The 17,489-nt window shown below is 34.2% G+C and overlaps 2 protein-coding genes across 4 annotated transcripts in view; one reads left to right on the top strand and one right to left on the bottom strand.

Annotated features, from left to right (window-relative positions):
- Positions 1-6,582: 6,582 nt before the first annotated feature.
- DCP1 (decapping mRNA 1) lies at positions 6,583-10,632 on the bottom strand. Of its 2 annotated transcripts, none has more exons than XM_089729401.1 (2): positions 9,156-10,632; positions 6,583-9,080 (listed from the first exon to the last, which is right to left on the bottom strand). In XM_089729401.1, the coding sequence occupies exons 1-2, from the start codon at positions 10,167-10,169 to the stop codon at positions 8,883-8,885; spliced, it is 1,212 nt and encodes a 403-aa protein (XP_089585527.1). In that variant the 5' UTR covers positions 10,170-10,632; the 3' UTR covers positions 6,583-8,882. The 2 variants fall into 2 exon arrangements, with proteins under 2 accessions (XP_089585527.1, XP_089585528.1); XM_089729402.1 differs by having other exon boundaries at positions 6,583-9,077; positions 9,156-10,476.
- A 1,428-nt stretch (positions 10,633-12,060) lies between these two features.
- Positions 12,061-17,489, top strand: part of Gart (trifunctional purine biosynthetic protein adenosine-3 Gart) — a 32,942-nt gene continuing 27,513 nt past the window's right edge. For both annotated transcript variants that reach the window (XR_016323464.1, XM_028176907.2), the window contains exons 1-4: positions 12,061-12,500; positions 14,407-14,654; positions 15,985-16,165; positions 16,790-17,003. Coding sequence is in view for 1 of the 2 variants with exons in the window: in XM_028176907.2 (XP_028032708.2) it covers positions 12,330-12,500; positions 14,407-14,654; positions 15,985-16,165; positions 16,790-17,003 (814 nt within the window). In the remaining variant the exon portion in view is untranslated. The remainder of the gene's footprint in view (positions 12,501-14,406; positions 14,655-15,984; positions 16,166-16,789; positions 17,004-17,489) is intronic.

Raw genomic sequence — 17,489 nt, 5'->3', positions numbered from 1 at the left:
GTAAATTTTGAATTGTCAATGAAGGTAACAAAATGTCTTGATTTGTTTTTTTTTTCATTGATGTATTATGTATTAAACCTTATTTTTAATTATAAAATAAATAAATAAACTTTTTCTAAGAGTGTATCTAGCAATATTAGTATCTAGAATTTTGTACAATAGATATTTAATCATCCAAGATCTCTATTTGAGTGCAGCAGTGCAGGTATTTACAAAGCAATCAATGCTGTACAAAAGACGCTTCAATAAAAACTTCTCATAAACATAATATAGAAATTTTACTTGAGACTTGTTAACGTAAAAATGTATCTTGTGACGTAAGACTTTGAATTAATCTCGCGTTTTTATTCATGATACCACGAATACATAATGTTGGAAATATTTAGTAATTATTAAATTACCAAAATAAAAAGAAGATTAAACTGGATAAGTGGTTACGACCGCAATCTGCGATAACCGCAATAATTATCACCACCTAGATAATATTGTTCGCAAGAAGTTAAAAAAAGTATTATTGGTTCGTTATTATTGCAAATGAATTCGTTTGCAAACTTTGACAATAAGCGAATGTTCTTTTGATCCATAAGCTAAATTTCAGTTAGCATACAAATCTATCGTTATATTGCATCAGTTCGGCTGGTTATAGTCCGTAGACTGATCGATGATTCATGTCATTCATGATAGCTAAAATAATTGTTATAAATACAATTACAATTATCGGTGGTTCTCAATCTTGTCAAGAAATCAGCACGTATCATCGAGTAAGAATTTTTAGAAATATACATTACTAACTCAGATAATCGTGAATATTCGAAACAAAAGTTTTTTTCTGTGTGAAAAAATAACTAAACATAAAGTAGTTTTAGGAAAATAGGTACAAAAGTTGCAATAATTTTAATTGCAACAGAACGCACTCTTCTATTGAATTATGATATCAATGTCTCATGCGCTACGCAAATACTACATACCTACCGACACTGTGTGTGAGAGACCTACCCCACGCAATCCCCGCCGAAAATTCTTCTATCACGGAACTGCTACGATTGCAACAGGCAACCGTACACTAAAAATATACATGTCGTTATAAAGAACGAATCACTGTTGGCTATGTTACCGATATTAACGATATATATATAAAAAATTTTAATAAATAAAAATATATATATATATTTAATCACAAAATGCAGCCTAATTTTTCATCTCAAGTTAAAAACCAACAACAGCGGACTGCCGTACTAGTAGCTAATAATTTTTGGATATTAATTAGTATGACCTGTGGTTAGCTTGCTTATTTTAGCCCCAAATGACGTCACACGCAATGAAGTTAGGTTCAGCCAAGCTAAAAATAAAAACGATTTAGACTTCTAAATTAAATATACATATAATATAATTATTAAATAAATAATTATTATGTATACGTTAAATCGAAGTGTTGATTTTTTTGTAGAACGAATTCTTTTTGGTCCCTTTTTTCTGTACAATTAGAAGTATTTTAATATCTATCTATTGCTAATAGTTCTGTATCCGAATTAAAATAATAATAAGTGTTTAATACATAGGTACAATTTAGAATATCCGAACACAAAGTAACCCCTGAAGGTAGTTAATCTTTAAGCACATTGCCTAAACAAATTCTTTAATGTAAATGTAAAGCCATCACATACTCACGCGTCGAGCAACTGCAACACTGCTAACAATATTTCATCAGACTTCCAGAAAGATGTGCTGAATTCGTCGATTATTAAACTACATATTTAATTATGTCAAATCGGCTTTTAAATTGTGATTTCCTCTTTTCAAACAAATTTGAATGTATTTGAAAGTAAAAGAACGTGGTAAGAACCGCTTCAAATTTTTAAAAGCACGAGTGTTTGTAATGTGAAATTAAACTTCAAATTAAGTAAATAGGTTATGGTTATGCATTATTTAATTATCCTCTTAATGTGCAAATGATGAAAACGGAAGTGTACGTAAAACCATTAAAAATATTTCAGTTTCAAAGGTTTACAATGGACTGACTTATACGCAGCGAAAAAATGTTTTTTTTTAATTCAATAGCAGATCGATTCTCGTGACCAGTGGATACAACTCTGGCGGAACTGAATTTAACTAACATTAACTAGTGTTAAATAGAAAAATTTAAGTTTATTAAATGCGATAAGCGATGAGGTGAATTTATTATTGTCTCTTGAAGATAGAATCACTTAAATGAGTCGTCTATTATCAAAGGTGGCAATCTGTGCATTTGGACAAAAAATTTTTATTGATATGTCAATTCAGATTGATTTGAATATAATCGTCTCCTTCAAAGAATACGGTTCAAAACCTGCATTAAATTAAGGTTAATAGTTAACCTGTTATTTATCTAAGATGTCGTTCCGAAGAGTTTTGTGACTGCCAATGGAATATAAAGTCAATAATTAGTTTTTCTGATTTACCAATAATTTTCCAAAAGTCAGATTGCCGGCTTTGATAATAGTCGACTCAAATGAAGATTTGATTTATATCCACTCCTAAAATGTAGATAAAATTTCGTATCAATCGATTTTAGCATTATACTAACATTGAAAGGTGCAAAGCTCAATTGTAAAACAAGTCTCATTAATGTAATCAACATGCCTACATTATTTTCAATTTATTGTGATTTCCGTATGTATTGACCGTGTTTTTTTTTTGTGAATGTGATTTGCCAGTTTTCGAAAAATAAAACAGTATTTGTTTCACAATATTGCCACAGTTTGTAATATTAAAATGAGGTTACATAAAATAAATAGTTTTTAAACTAATAAATTTTTTTTTTTATTTTCAAGTGAAAACTTCTTTAGAATCGTTGTGATTTCAAACCGGATGCAACGGAAAAAACGACAGGTAAGAGACACAAATACAAAAATATGTAGGATGAAGCCAGCAAAGAATGAGACAGAAATATACATACTATTTAATACAGCGCCATCTGTGAGATTTTTTAATACTAACGTGTGTATGAAAGCTCTTGTATGAATTTTAATTTAGGATTATACGTGAAATTAAAATATCAATTCACAGAGGGCGCTACCTTACAATTATTTACTAATGACAAAATTTTACATATACTTAAGACGTTTAGGATAATTGTATTTTAATTTTGGAAGGTTTCACAGAAGTGAAATTCACACGTGGTAGAAACCACGTGTGAATTGCACACGTGTTTTTTTTTTAAATTAACGTTCGGTTTCTCAAAACAGCTGCTTCTTATTCTGCTTTTCAAGCATTGATAGTTTTACTAAACTGTAATCCTGGTATAGAAAATAATCCATCGAGTCTTTTATTCGAAGTTTTACAAATAAATTCCCTCCACCTCTTAACAAAATATCTTCATTTCTCACCTGCTGCAGAAAGGACTTTCGGACGGGACGTGACCTTTTGTCATGGTTGAATTAGGATTGTGTTCTTATGACGTACGAAACTGGTACGTTAGTTTTTCTATATTGCTTAGATGGGTGCACGAGCTCATAGCCCTCCTGGTTGTTAAGTGGTTACTGGAGGTGGAGGCCATAAACATCTACAACGTAAATACGCAACCCACCTTGAGATATAAGTTCTAAGGTTTCAGTATAGTTACAACGGCTGCCCCACCCTTCAAGCCGAAACGCATTACTGCTTGGTAGAAATAGACAGGGTCACCACCTTGTGGGTAGGTACCCGTGCGGACTCACAAGAGGTCCTACCACCAGTAATTACGCAAATTATAACTTTGCGGGTTTGATTTTTATTACACGATGATATTCCTTCACCGTGGAAGTCAATCGTGAACAATTGTTAAGTACGTATTTCATTACAAAAATTTGTACCCGCCTGCAGGATTCGAACACCGTTGCATCGCCTATACGAATGCACCGAACGTCTTATCCTTTAAGGCGAATTAGTTTTACCAACAGTTTCACGTGTAATTTAATACTTTCGTAATGCATGCATTAATTTCATGCATGCAAATTAGTTTCGTGCCCTGCGTGATTTTTTGGTGAAATTAGTGTCATGCAACTAATTTCATAGTGTAGACGCGACGTGAAACTAATATCGCGAAAGGGCCTGCGCTATGCGAACGTGCGTGTTGTTAGTTCGGACTCGCTTCAAGCGTTGAAAATGGCAAACCAACGATATAGATCTTATTAATGAATATCGGCGACAAGGGTGTCTCTGGGACCCAAAACACCTACAGTAAAAAAATCAAAATTATCTTCACTCATTCGAAAATAGTTTTTATAACCCTCAGGATCTTCATCTGCTAATTCAGAGACTAACTTCATTGCACCTAAATGCCTTCTTGTTGACCATCCTCGAATCTAGCAACGTCTTTTTTTTCTTGAGTCTTTTTTTAAGTTTATAGGTATTTAAGCAGTTCTTTAGCTACATTGAATATAGTTAATTATAGCTTTGATGCTGAAGGCGCCATCGTTACTGCGATACTGTGGATTTTGCAACACTAATTTTTTAACGAATTTACTTTCGCATATATCGAAACTACTTTCGTGAAACTGAGCTCAACATGCATGACACTAATTTCGTAATGTAAATCCCGCATTAGGCCACGACGACAGTGCATGCGAACTTAATATGAATAGTAGGTACATATTGAATAGCGACTTTTCTATTTATCTTTGTTATTTATTTCAAACGAGGTTGATTGATCTTACGCTTAAATTTTTATGAAGCACTTAACGACTTTACTTAGGATCGTAGTCTCAAACGTATTGTTTAACTTCTTTGACACCGTTAATCAGAACGCTTTCAATGAATGCTTTGCTTTCAAAATAGGTAAGTAGTCTATTGAAATGTAACATTTTTAGGCCTTGGCGTGCCTTTTTCAAACGACGGAACGGAATTTAATTATTTTATTTGTGTAGAGGCGTTAGTTTAAAAAAGCATAAATCATGGAGAATAGAACTAAGGAGTACGATCTTAGTGTACTGAAAAGTGTCCGCTGAAAGGGGGCCAATTAAGGCGGCGCCGTAATAGCAAATGGAAGGTTTCCAAAAAAATATTTTTCCTACCTAAGCTGATAGCCTTGAGAGGCTATTTTAGCGTAATCTTAACTAGTAGGTGAGCTCATGGGGCTCAAACCGGAGTGATGCTAACACTGACTCTAGCAAGAGCAGTGGTTCGCAGAATCTACCACCGGATCGGAACCCGACCCACTGGGAAGATCCGGCGAGTAAGCTCAGTGGGCTGTGTCTATGGTTTAATTCGCTCGTCGAGCCCTTCGTCGCAAGCGACGGGTTCGACGAAGACGGTGACCGGTGTTTGTGGTACCTTAAAGCACAGTTAACGGATCAGTTTCCAAAAAAACAGCGCCTTAATACCACAATTCACTTCAATCCAGCACACTCACTCTGTTTTAAAACTGCTATGTTCCACTATTTCGTCTCGTCGGAAGTCGTCGTGGCCTAAAGGATAAGACGTCCGGTGCATTCGTATGTAGCGATGCACCGGTGTTCGAATCCCGCAGGCGGGTACCAATTTTTCTAATGAAATACGTACTCAACAAATGTTCACGATTGACTTCCACGGTGAAGGAATAACATCGTGTAATAAAAACCAAACCCGCAAAATTATAATTTGCGTAATCACTGGTGGTAGGACCTCTTGGGAGTCCGCACGGGTAGGTACCACCACCCCGCCTATTTCCGCCGTGAAGCAGTAATGCGTTTCGGTTCGAAGGGTGGGGTAGCCGTTGTAACTATACTGAGACCTTAGAACTTATATCTCGAGGTGGGTGGCGCATTTACGTTGTAGATGTCTATGGGCTCCAGTAACCACTTAATACCAGGTGGGCTGTGAGCTCGTCCATCCATCTAAGCAATAAAAAAAATTAAAAAAAACTAAGTATTTTCCACTTCCTACACTAGCGCTATTTCGATGAATCTTCCAATAATATTTTTGAAGTGAAAACTTCTTTAGAATCGTTGTGATTTCAAACCGGATGCAACGGAAAAAACGACAGGTAAGAGACACAAATACAAAAATGTGTAGGATGAAGCCAGCAAAGAATGAGACAGAAATATACATACTATTTAATACAGCGCCATCTGTGAGATTTTTTAATACTAACGTAGTGAATTTTAATTTAGGATTATACGTGAAATTAAAATATCAATTCACAGAGGGCGCTACCTTACAATTATTTACTAATGACAAAATTTTACATATACTTAAGACGTTTAGGATAGTTGTATTTTAATTTTGGAAGGTTTCACTTCTACCACGTGTGAATTGCACACATTTTGTTTTTTTAAATTTTTTTATTGTCCTTGTAGGCAGACTAGCATACGGCCCACCTGATGGTGAGTGGTTACCGTCGCCCATGGACTTCAACAATGCCACGGGCAGAGCCAAGCCGAACCTGCCTACCGAAAATGTTTCTCTTTACAAAGATGGTTGACATCTATGTAGGTACTCACAATACATCCTAACATCAATAAATGCACTTTGTTTATCACAGTATTTTAGAATAATACTCAAAGAACGCTGGGGCCCATTTTACACAAATATAAGCTTGGAAAAAGGCCACCCTACCACCAACACCAATGTTAAATGAAAGAAAACTTCAATCTCAGTGAACCCTTTAATTTTGAACGATTTTGATAACATCTTTCTAGTTTGAATATGTCAAATTGAACACTACTAACATTTTCAAATGGGTTTTTAACAGAATCGGACAATTGATTTTTTTACACGAATTAATAAAGGGAAATTGTTACAAAATAACTACATCGGGTTCTTTAAAAAAAAAATTGTAAATGGGAAGATTTTATATTTTGAAATTCCCTCAACACACTAATTTGAAAAGTTAGGTACCTACAGGTTTTATCACTAAATTCTGCTATAACAAAAACCTTAATATCGAATATCTTTTTTTCTGCTTTTCAAAAAACAATGCATTCTGTTCTGATGCATGATACAGATCACAAAATATAGTTTTGTAGGCCATCTTATGAGTCTTGTGAATATGGACGTATTCTTATATTAAATACATGCTTTTTAAATGTTGAATCCAAATTATTTAAGTCGATCTTTTAAAATAACAAGATAGAACCTAAATAATAATTAAATGAATCTAAAAAATATTTGAAATTATAAGATATGTTTGAAAATTGAAATTTGAAGTATATAAATGTATAGTAAGATACATGTTTGCTTCAAATTTGCCGAGGTCAGTATTACAATATAATTTGAAGTATTTTCAACTTCATATGGAGGTTTTGACTAAAATTAGATCAGCTAATCCAAACATAAACAAAGCTATGTTAACTAAATTAAAAAACGGAGTAATGTGTAGTAGAATTAATTAAAATAGCTTCTTGGTTTATAAAATAAAAGCAACACTTATCAGTACGTCGGATTATTTTAGTTCACCAAAGCATATAAGTCTGTTGAGATGACAATTCTTGTCCAGAGGCAAGAGCAATACGCCAAGGTCACAGGCAACATCAAGTTGCTGATTCATTGACTATCAGAAATGGCAGATGTGAAAATTATCCACTGCAAGCCCAAGAAAGGTGCACAGTTGTAGATTTGTGGATGGTGAAAAACAAAAAAAATACATCCACCTGTGTCTTAATTACTAACTTATTGGGATTTTAGTTATAAGATTACTATGCAAGAACAAAGACATGAAAGTCACTAAAAACATTCTTGTACGAAATCTGTTTTGAAATCATAATAATCTTTAACTTCAAGAGTTATCAAAAATCAAGATACCACCCAGAAACAAATTCAAAGCAAACATGTCATTTGTTCAATAATATTGTTTTGTTGAAATTCATTAATGTTCTTTCTTTAGAACAAACTCAAATAAATTTTAGCATTCTACTTAACTTGTTTCATTGAGTTTATATAGTTTAACATTTGCTTAGCTTGCAAATGTAACTTGGTTTTCCAGTGCCATGCCATATGTTTTGCACTGACACTTTGAGCTTACTCATATAGAAACTAGGCATTTTTTTATTAATTATTGTTTTTGAATAAAGAAAGGATGTACTCAACTTGTAGTAAATATTTGGTCTTATGAAAAAAGGTCTCAGGATCTTTATTACACTAAAACTAAATAAGTTTATAAAAATTAAGTATATTGCAACAAATCTTTATTTTTACATATATTTAGTTTTCTAATCTGTACTCAAGTCTTTCGTTTTATTTAAATTAAATTCTTTTCAAGCATACCGTAAGAGTTAGATGCGTGGAAATTCAATTTTTTACATCATTAAATTTTTTAAATGAGTATAATATGATTTGAAAAACATTACTTAAACAGAAATATAGTAAACTGATTCCTATATGTAACATAAGGCATATTTTATAAACGAATAGAAAATATTTTTTACAGTCCATAAAAACACCTATCAAGTAATGTTGCAGCTTGGCAAGTCTCTTATATTTTGAAAATTTCAATTGCAACAACACGTAAAGCTGGATATCTCTACGAGATTTAATATATTTTAGAAAAGTGTATACTTTGTTATGTATTGTCCGTTTTTTGTGATAAGAAGAACATTAAAAGTATGATGGATGTGTAAGAACAGTAACTGGATGTTGGATGAGTTTGATTTTACAGAACATCAAGCTGAAGCCAATTAGCTTGTAACTAAAAATATCACAAACATCTGTGTCATTAAAAACCTGACTGAATATCACTCATCTGGAGTCACTAAAATTCATCCACTATATAAAATTAAGTGACAACTGGTTTGCATATTTTTAAACTTATTTAAAATACTCTGTCCAAATGGTAAGTCACTAAAAAACAACAAGTTCTACACAACATTTTTAAAGAGATTATGCTTCATATTACAACTGTACATCATAATAATGGCTGGCAACATCAGCCACAGTCATAAAAGATTATCTTATGACACAGAAAATGCTTTTTCTGAAAACGATTTGACATAGGCTTCGTGAAGTTTGTTCACAAAATCTGCATCATGTTTGAGTAAGTAATTAAAGGCCTGAAGGAGTTGATTCCTGGTGAGTGGCTGCGGTGATGGCTGGACATCACCACCTGAACTTGCAGTGAACATTGTGGGGGGCATCAGCGCCGGTTTCTGCTGAGTAGTTACAGAGTCAATCTTAGGATAAGAATGTCCAACATCCTCCACGTTGCTACCATAATAAGAACTTACCGTGTGTCCTATGTCTTGAGACTGATTCAAGTATGCAGCTAATGGCGATGTTGTCTTGGGAGAAGATAAGTGCATCAAATTGAGTTCATTCTCCATGGTGACTATTCCATTAGCATCACTACTATCCAGAGCTTTTTTCAATCCTGGTATCCTTTGATTTTGCTTCTCCAAAGGAGTTGACTTTAATGAGAACATACAATTTGGTTTGATACCAGAGTCTAGTGTAGAATTACCATTTGCGCTTTGCCCTTCTTGAGGAGTAACAGATCGCTGTTGCTTCTCAATATGTTCTACTGAATGTGCAGGGTTACTCATGAGCCTCTGTAAAAGCTGTGGTACTTCTCTGGAATCAGTGGCACGCGGACCGAATATCCCTGGTGAGGGCAATGAAGACACTGCAGGCATTTGAGCCGATGCTCCACTCCCAGCCTTTGCAAAGAAATCCATTACACTTTGCGACGTCATGTCAGGCGCTTTGGCCGGCGTCGATTCGGATTTGTTTCCAGCAACACCTTTATTAGAATTGAAATCGTCTTGTGCTTTACTCAACATGCTGAAGATATCTATAGATTGAGTTGAAGTTGTAGACGAATTGTAAACTGAATTCTGTGGCATGGTTTCGCCTTGCGACTGTTTTATGGATTCTTTCACTAATGTGTTCAACTTCGTGGCCACTCGCACGCACTCGTCCTTATCATAAAACCATATACCGTAAATGCGGCACTTGGCGTTACGATATAGTAAAAACGGCTCCTTTAACTGTAGTTCAATTCCTTTAGACACTGGTTCTATTAGGTTGTTAGTGTTCAGCCTGTTCATAATCACTAAACTGTGGTATGGTTCACCATTTCTACTGTACACAAACAAAGCACCCTCAATGTTGGTTTTCTCCCATTCGTTCTCTTCAAATGTGTAAAGGGCAACGTGGGTAGCACTATCGACAATTTCACGAGCATATGGATCTGCCCGCTTTAATGCAGCGAAATTCATACTACGTAACCCGGTGTCAGCCATTTTTTATATTACTAATAATAAAATAGTTTTGATCAGCGAACAAGCATCACAGCAAAATGACAAGAACGAACAGTTTCGCCATTTTGGTTACGTTTTGAAATCTGAATGTATTTAATTATTTTTAATGATTCAGGTAGACTATTCGTACGCAAAAACTAGGAATTCTAGAATATAGAAAAATTAAAACTAGTATACATACATAATCAGGATGTACATATTTTATATTATGCAGGTATATAGCAAACAAAATATTTAATTCTATTAAAAATGTGGGTATTCACTCGGCATTGCTATACGAGTATTGTCATAGATTATACACTTAATGATAATTAATATGTACTTTAAAATACTTTTGCTATGTTTTTTCTTTTAATTTACTCTTTGATACAAAACAAACCTAATACAGTAACACCGGTCACTCACATGCGCACGAATACCAAACCCGCAAGTGTAGGACGACATTTGCAAATGATTATGCAAAGTTTTCGCTACATTCGTGGTTTTCCAAGCTGTGTCGGTTTTTTAACAGACATCAAAGCGCGCGAACCGCGAACCTTCGTGTAGTCTCCCACACATTCGTTTGCCCAGTTGCGCCGACGATTGCGAAGGTAACGGACGCATCGCCATTTTCATAGTTCGTGACGTCTACAGTGTAGCGTATCTTCATCAAAAGAAATCCCATAAAAACAGCATGGCTGATAATGATGTCTGGGAAAGAATTCAAAACTCTTTTTCTCTTCAATGTTCTATTGACGAATTAAAAAGGAAGAGAAATTCGTGAGACAATCGTAAACAAGTGTAGGAGGAAGCGCAAACGGATTCGCGAATTGAGTACCGAACCCATTTGCACAGCTGCTAAGTTTACGAATGAATGTTTGACGGCCCTTCACATGCGCGCAAATATTCGTACAATGTACGAATATTTGCCCGCATGTGAGTGGCCGGCATAAGACCCTGCTTCGCGCTGGTTTGCTTAAATTGTATAATTTCCCAAAATTGCATACAGCGTTAAACTTTCCGATATCTCAAATTGGTGCTGTGTAATTTGGCAACTTTAACATTAAGGACCTACACATATGAGAAAAAATTGGAAATTTAGAAGAGATTGAATGACCTGAATTGTGAACATGCTGACTTAGAATTTTATTTATTTTTAAATATATATTCGTTATCACATTTCAATACTTGCAAGAAATAATTTATTTTATTGTTATGAAAAACATAAATATAATGGTAATACCTGACCAATTTTCTGCCCATTTTCCCCCTCACCTCATCATTTACATTATGAGATACCATCTTTATTCTTTCATATTACGCTTTACTTTAATGGAACGTATACCCCGTGCTAATGGAATCAACACAGGCAACATATGTATGTATTGACCTAAGTCTAAGTCTAAAAATTTTACTGGTGGTAAAAACTAAAACTTTGTGAGTCCGCACGGGTAGGTACCACCGCCCTGCTTATTTCTGCCGGGAAGCAGTAATGTGTTTCGGTTTGAAGGGTGGGGCAGCCGTTGTAACTATATTGAGACCTTAGAACTTATATCTCAAGGTGGGTGGCGAATTTACGTTGTTGAATATGCATAAACGATGTCTATCTGCCCCATTAAGAACTTTACACCAGGTAGGAAACACCATGCCTTATCTTCAGCTTGCTTCGAATGATCCAAGGCTCGGACGTGAGGTTTTCAGCGGCACGGGATTTTTGACGATTCAGCTTAAAAATTCCCATTTTAAAATGCTGTTAATTGTTCTATGAGTGATTTAAAGAAGCCATTATCGTTAAAGAGTTATTATTTGGTTGATGCTATCTAACATACATTATATGCCCCCATCAACATCAAAGCTCAAACGAAATGTCAAGTAAATGTCAATTTGTAGTGTCAATTTGTCAACGTCATTCGAAACTATGCGCGTGTCTGGTAAACAAGTGTGTTAGCTAAATGAACTAAATGTTCTTAATAAAAGAAATAAAAATAAAATTTGAAGTACCTAATATACGTCAAATTAGCGCTACAGTTCTTACCCTGAATATAATAAATGAATAACAAGCCTTTCCCATTGTAAGATACTATTATTTTGAAAAGCGAACACGTGAACAATCTATAAAAAATTGGAAAAGTTTTCTTTAATTTGGTGTAATTTCTAAATAAAATGTCGGAAGCGAACGTTTTGGTAATAGGCGGAGGTGGTCGGGAACACGCTCTTTGCTGGAAGCTAGCGGATTCGCCTAATGTGAAAAAGATTTACTGCGCTCCAGGCAGTGTCGGTATTTCGACAACAAAAAAAGTTGAAAGCATCGAACTCGATATTAAAAACTACTCGGTATGTACTCGTTTAATAATATTGAATATTGATTTGTTTTGCATGAAGAATTTTCTGAAACTGTGAAATTGACAGTCTGCTTCAAATACATTAATTTAAAAATGTATTTTATGTGTCTGTATTATCATCAGTTACCCTTTGGAAACTACTTACACTGCTTCACTGATAACTTAAATTTAAGAAGCAAAAATGTCTTAAAATTGTTATTTTCTTTATTTGGTAAAATTTGGTTGAAAAAATATTCTAGAAAAATCATTTTACCAAATTTTTATGGTATGATATTCTACTTGATTGTAGAATTTAAGACTAAACTGAGGTGGGGATTTGTGAGTTTTTTATTGTGTTTTGTTAATGTTAGCAACATTGTTAGTTTGCTAATGTTTTAATATTTTTCATAAATGGAGAAATAGCACACTAAGAGCAAAATATATGATATTAAATAAATTGTATTATTACACTATAATATGAGTAGGTCTACGGTTTTCTGTTGAATTCACAATATTTATGATCAATTTATTTTATTACTCTTCACTAGGAGAAGTTAGGGTGTCCAAATTAGATATGAAAAGTTTCCCACCAAATGGTCTCATTAATGATGAAACATCTAATATTAAAATGATTAAGTGTTATAGTCAAAAATAATTATATTTGACATAGAACCACTGATGTGAAGTCTTAAAAGATAAAGAATATTAATCTTAAATCTACTGTAACATGGAATAAATAGACATTTTATGAGTCACTTATTTAATTTTAATTCGAAATACTACTTAACACAAACAGTGCTGTGAGTGAGTCCACTCATTTAAGTCAATAATAATTTCTTAAATTTTAAGTGGTATTGTTTTATTTAATTGTACCTTTAACAAATATTTAGACTTGCATCCTGTAAGTTCGATCTTATAATATCTACAGGCGTAGGTACAAAAGGTTATCTCCCTTACATACATTAAGCTATTCTGCAATATATTTCATATTGGTCATTTCAATGATAAAATCAAAACGTAAATATATTGGTCTTGTTTTGTCACAAACACTAACAATAATTGCGTAGTATTTAATTATTTTAATGATGTAAAAAATTATCGCTGCTTATTTATTTTTAGGAATAATTAACTCATGGTTGGTGGTATATTTAATTACATACTCTAACATAAATTATAGTTTATATATGGAGTATGGTTGTTAATATAATAAATGACAGTATCTGTGTGACCTTTGTTTGGCTCTGTTGATCCTTAAGGATACTCAAATTTCATTATATAGGTGACATCAATATTATCAAATAATATTTTTAAACAAAATACAATTTTGTACAGTAGGTAGACAAAGTTGTTAACTCCTAATACCAACAGTGCAAGAACCTCTGAGATTAACAATTTGAGATGTTGTAGAAAATGTTTTTTTTTACATAGAATTCTATTTGTTCAAGAGACAAAAATAAACTTATAAAGTAAACCTTATCTGAATACATAATAATGCCAGATTATTGCAGCAGTTTTAGATGGACAAAATAAATTTAAATATATTAAATAATTACTTTTTGGAAGGAATAAAATACACACATATGTGTATATATACATATACATATATATACATACACATATATATATATATACTTTAAAGAAGCTAAAGATAATAGTTTTGAATTATGTGTCCTTCCAATTTGACAAATGAATTAATAACAGTATGATTATGTATAATAGATGAATCTAATTTGTTACACATTTTAATTGACAACTATGTTAAAGTCTAGTTTTCATAAGACTGCAAAGCAGAATATGTTCACTTAGTTTCCTTATTGAGACAAAATAATCCAGGATACTCTAACATCTAATCTAATTACTCTAACATTAATTGCTTATTTCTCAAGTACCATCAAATTAACCAAAATACTTTATCCCAGGCATTAGCACAATGGTGCAAAGATAACTCAATAGACCTAGTTGTGATTGGCCCAGAAGATCCTCTTGCTCATGGTATTGTAGATGGCTTAGCTTCCTATGGAATTCCGTGCTTTGGGCCAAATAAAGCTGGTGCACAAATAGAGGCCAACAAGGACTGGGCCAAGAGGTTTATGAACAAATATCAGATACCGACTGCCAGACATAAATCCTTCACTGATGCTGCAGCTGCCAAAGAGTTCATTAACAGGTAATTTAATTTTTTGAAATGATAATTGACATATTCAGATAACTGAACTTGATAAATAGCATGGTCTCAATTTATTTATTATTAACAAAAAGTCAAATCAAAATAATTTAACATAAATCAACTCACACAGTAGAACAGATCTTCCAATGCGCTTGAAGGAGGCACAGTTCCCAAGATACTGGCTACGTTGCCTCGTTGGACAGCCAGACTCACTCTCTGTGCAAAGTACCAGCCAGCCTTAGCATCATGTGTAACCTCCTTCAAGCGTTTGGTAATTGATAAATTGTCATTATAAAATATTGATGTATTTTCTGTTCTAATGGCTTATTTTAGTAATGACGAGTGAGTGATGACTTTCAATTTCTCCTCTACACCTGTCGTAGGGAAGATACTTAGTGTTAAGTATGGAGCTAAACAAATTCTAGATCAAATCGCAATCTAACAATTGCACTTCATTTTTCATTTGGGTTTTATTTCCATTCAAAAACCCTGTTTTATCGTTTTGTTTAATTCAGTGCATTATACAAACTTCGAGCTAATTGTTGCACGAAATCTCTCAAAGAACTATTAGATTCGTAAAATTATATTATGTCTCAATTCACAACAGCTCTTTCGTGTATATATTATCATCTGTACTCCAGTGACCTACGAGAGGCGAGTACTTGATATTATCGACGTGCACTTAATGAATGTTTACATACTAACATTTGTGGGACAATGTCACCACCTATTTCAAGAATTTTATACGTTTTCTCTGTTTTGAAATTTCTGATTTTTTCAGATTTGAAAAATGAAAGGCTAAACTTTTAAGTAATTTAAAAACTACAGTCTATGCGTGCTGAAACACGTACTTAGCCGGCTAGCTGTGTTAGTAATTAATGTGAACATTTAAATACATTCTGTTTGTTCATAATTTCTGTAGAAGCTATGACACGCGGATAACCAGTTGAACAAACTGGATGAATAGATGTTCTTTTATTTATATTATTATTATATTATATTTATGTTAAGAATCATTTAAATATAATATATAACTTATCCAAATATTGTAATAAAGGTAACTACACTACCTTTAACATTTATTTTCATGTTAGAATATGCCTACACAATAAATCAGAGTAATTTCTCAAACTAGTTTCAAAAGAAAAAAAATGACTTGCTGAAATTTTAAATAAATTAACGATTCTGTGAACTTTACAACAAGGTAATTGCATTAATACAGCATCAAACCCTTAAATCATGACATTTTAGAAACACTTCAAAATTAACACAATAAAATTATTGAAAATCCAAACTATGGCTGTATGTAGAGTAATACCTTGTCTTGCAGTGCCACTTACCCGGCTTTGGTAGTGAAGGCTTCCGGGTTAGCGGCTGGCAAGGGTGTGGTTGTCGCTACATCCAAAGAAGAGGCCTGCAAAGCTGTTGATGAGATATTAACCGACGCCAAGTATGGTACAGCAGGACAGACCGTTGTCATTGAAGAGTTGTTGGAGGGCGATGAAGTTTCGGTGAGTTTATTATTTCAGTCGAGGCCAAATGTGTGCTCCAAAGCATTGCTGCACCTTTTGTGCCATGTGTCTACATGAAAAGACCCTGTCAGAGGTCTGTAGCCCCAATGCGGGCTAATGATCCCGCCGTTATCAAAGTGCTGTTAATTCCTTATCACCCCTCAATAGCAACAATATTCTCGCTTATTTTCCTATACTCTGGATAACAGAATCATAGTGCCTACCTTAAGTACCATCGTACCAATCAGTCTAAGTGAGACAGACAACGTCGTGTCTCAATCTCTTCGTGGCCTTCGACAATTGCTTAATATTAGAGTGTGGTGATTGACCATCGTATTTGGCAAAAATTAAAAAATTAGACGGGGTCAATGACAGATATTATCAGTCGAAATGTTTCTTTGACAACACCTTAGCAACAAAAATTAAATTTCAAACAATATGTACATTAATTTTTTTATTCAAAATTAAATAAAACTTTATTTTATTTTTTACGATCTCACGCTTTTTATCTGGCTTTTTAATTGACCACAAATTTAATGCGACAAACCACGCGTTAAGTGAAAAAAAAAAGTATATAGTTATAAATGACATCTTTCGCCCATTCGAATATGAATTTTCTTCTAGGTCCTAGCATTCACCGATGGTGAAACCGTGTCGATGATGCCGCCCGCACAGGATCATAAACGCATTGGAGACGGCGACACCGGGCCCAACACCGGGGGCATGGGCGCCTACTCGCCTTGTCCACTGATAACACCAGACCAACTCGCTGACGTCAAGGACCAGGTGCTGCAGCGAGCCGTCGACGGACTTAAAGCTGAGGGCATCAAATATGTCGGTAAGTCGGAAAAGCGATGATGCTTGACTACTAAGCAAAAAGTCGTCTTGGCCTGCGAGATAAGACGCCCGGTATATTCGTATCAAGCGATGCAACTGTGCCGGTGTTCGAATCCCGCAAGCAGGTACCAAGTTTCTGATGATATACGTTTTTATCAAGTGTTCGCGAATGCCTTCTACGGTGTAAGAATAACATCGATTTAACAATTTATTTTTATTATCACGTCACCATATGAGCGGAATTCAAACCTGGAACCGCCACACTCTGTGGATGAGATAGACGCTTTGTCTAGAGACAATTTTTCCACGTACCATCCGATGTGAACCCCTCGTCGCGGTAGTATCTGATCGTTATGAGATAGCGCTCTTTGAACAAAGCTAAAAGGTTGTGCCCCCGACGCTGTCAGCTTTTATCAGTTGCGCGTAAACAAAACCTTCAGCTACCCGATTTCGGAAACTTCCAATATACAACTTCATATATTTGTGT

This window comes from Bombyx mandarina, chromosome 08, assembly GCF_030267445.1.
Source record: "Bombyx mandarina strain Sakado chromosome 08, ASM3026744v2".
Classification (NCBI taxonomy): Eukaryota; Metazoa; Arthropoda; class Insecta; order Lepidoptera; family Bombycidae; genus Bombyx; species Bombyx mandarina.
Note: the sequence above shows the minus strand (reverse complement) of the source record. Positions and strands in the feature narration are given on the sequence as shown.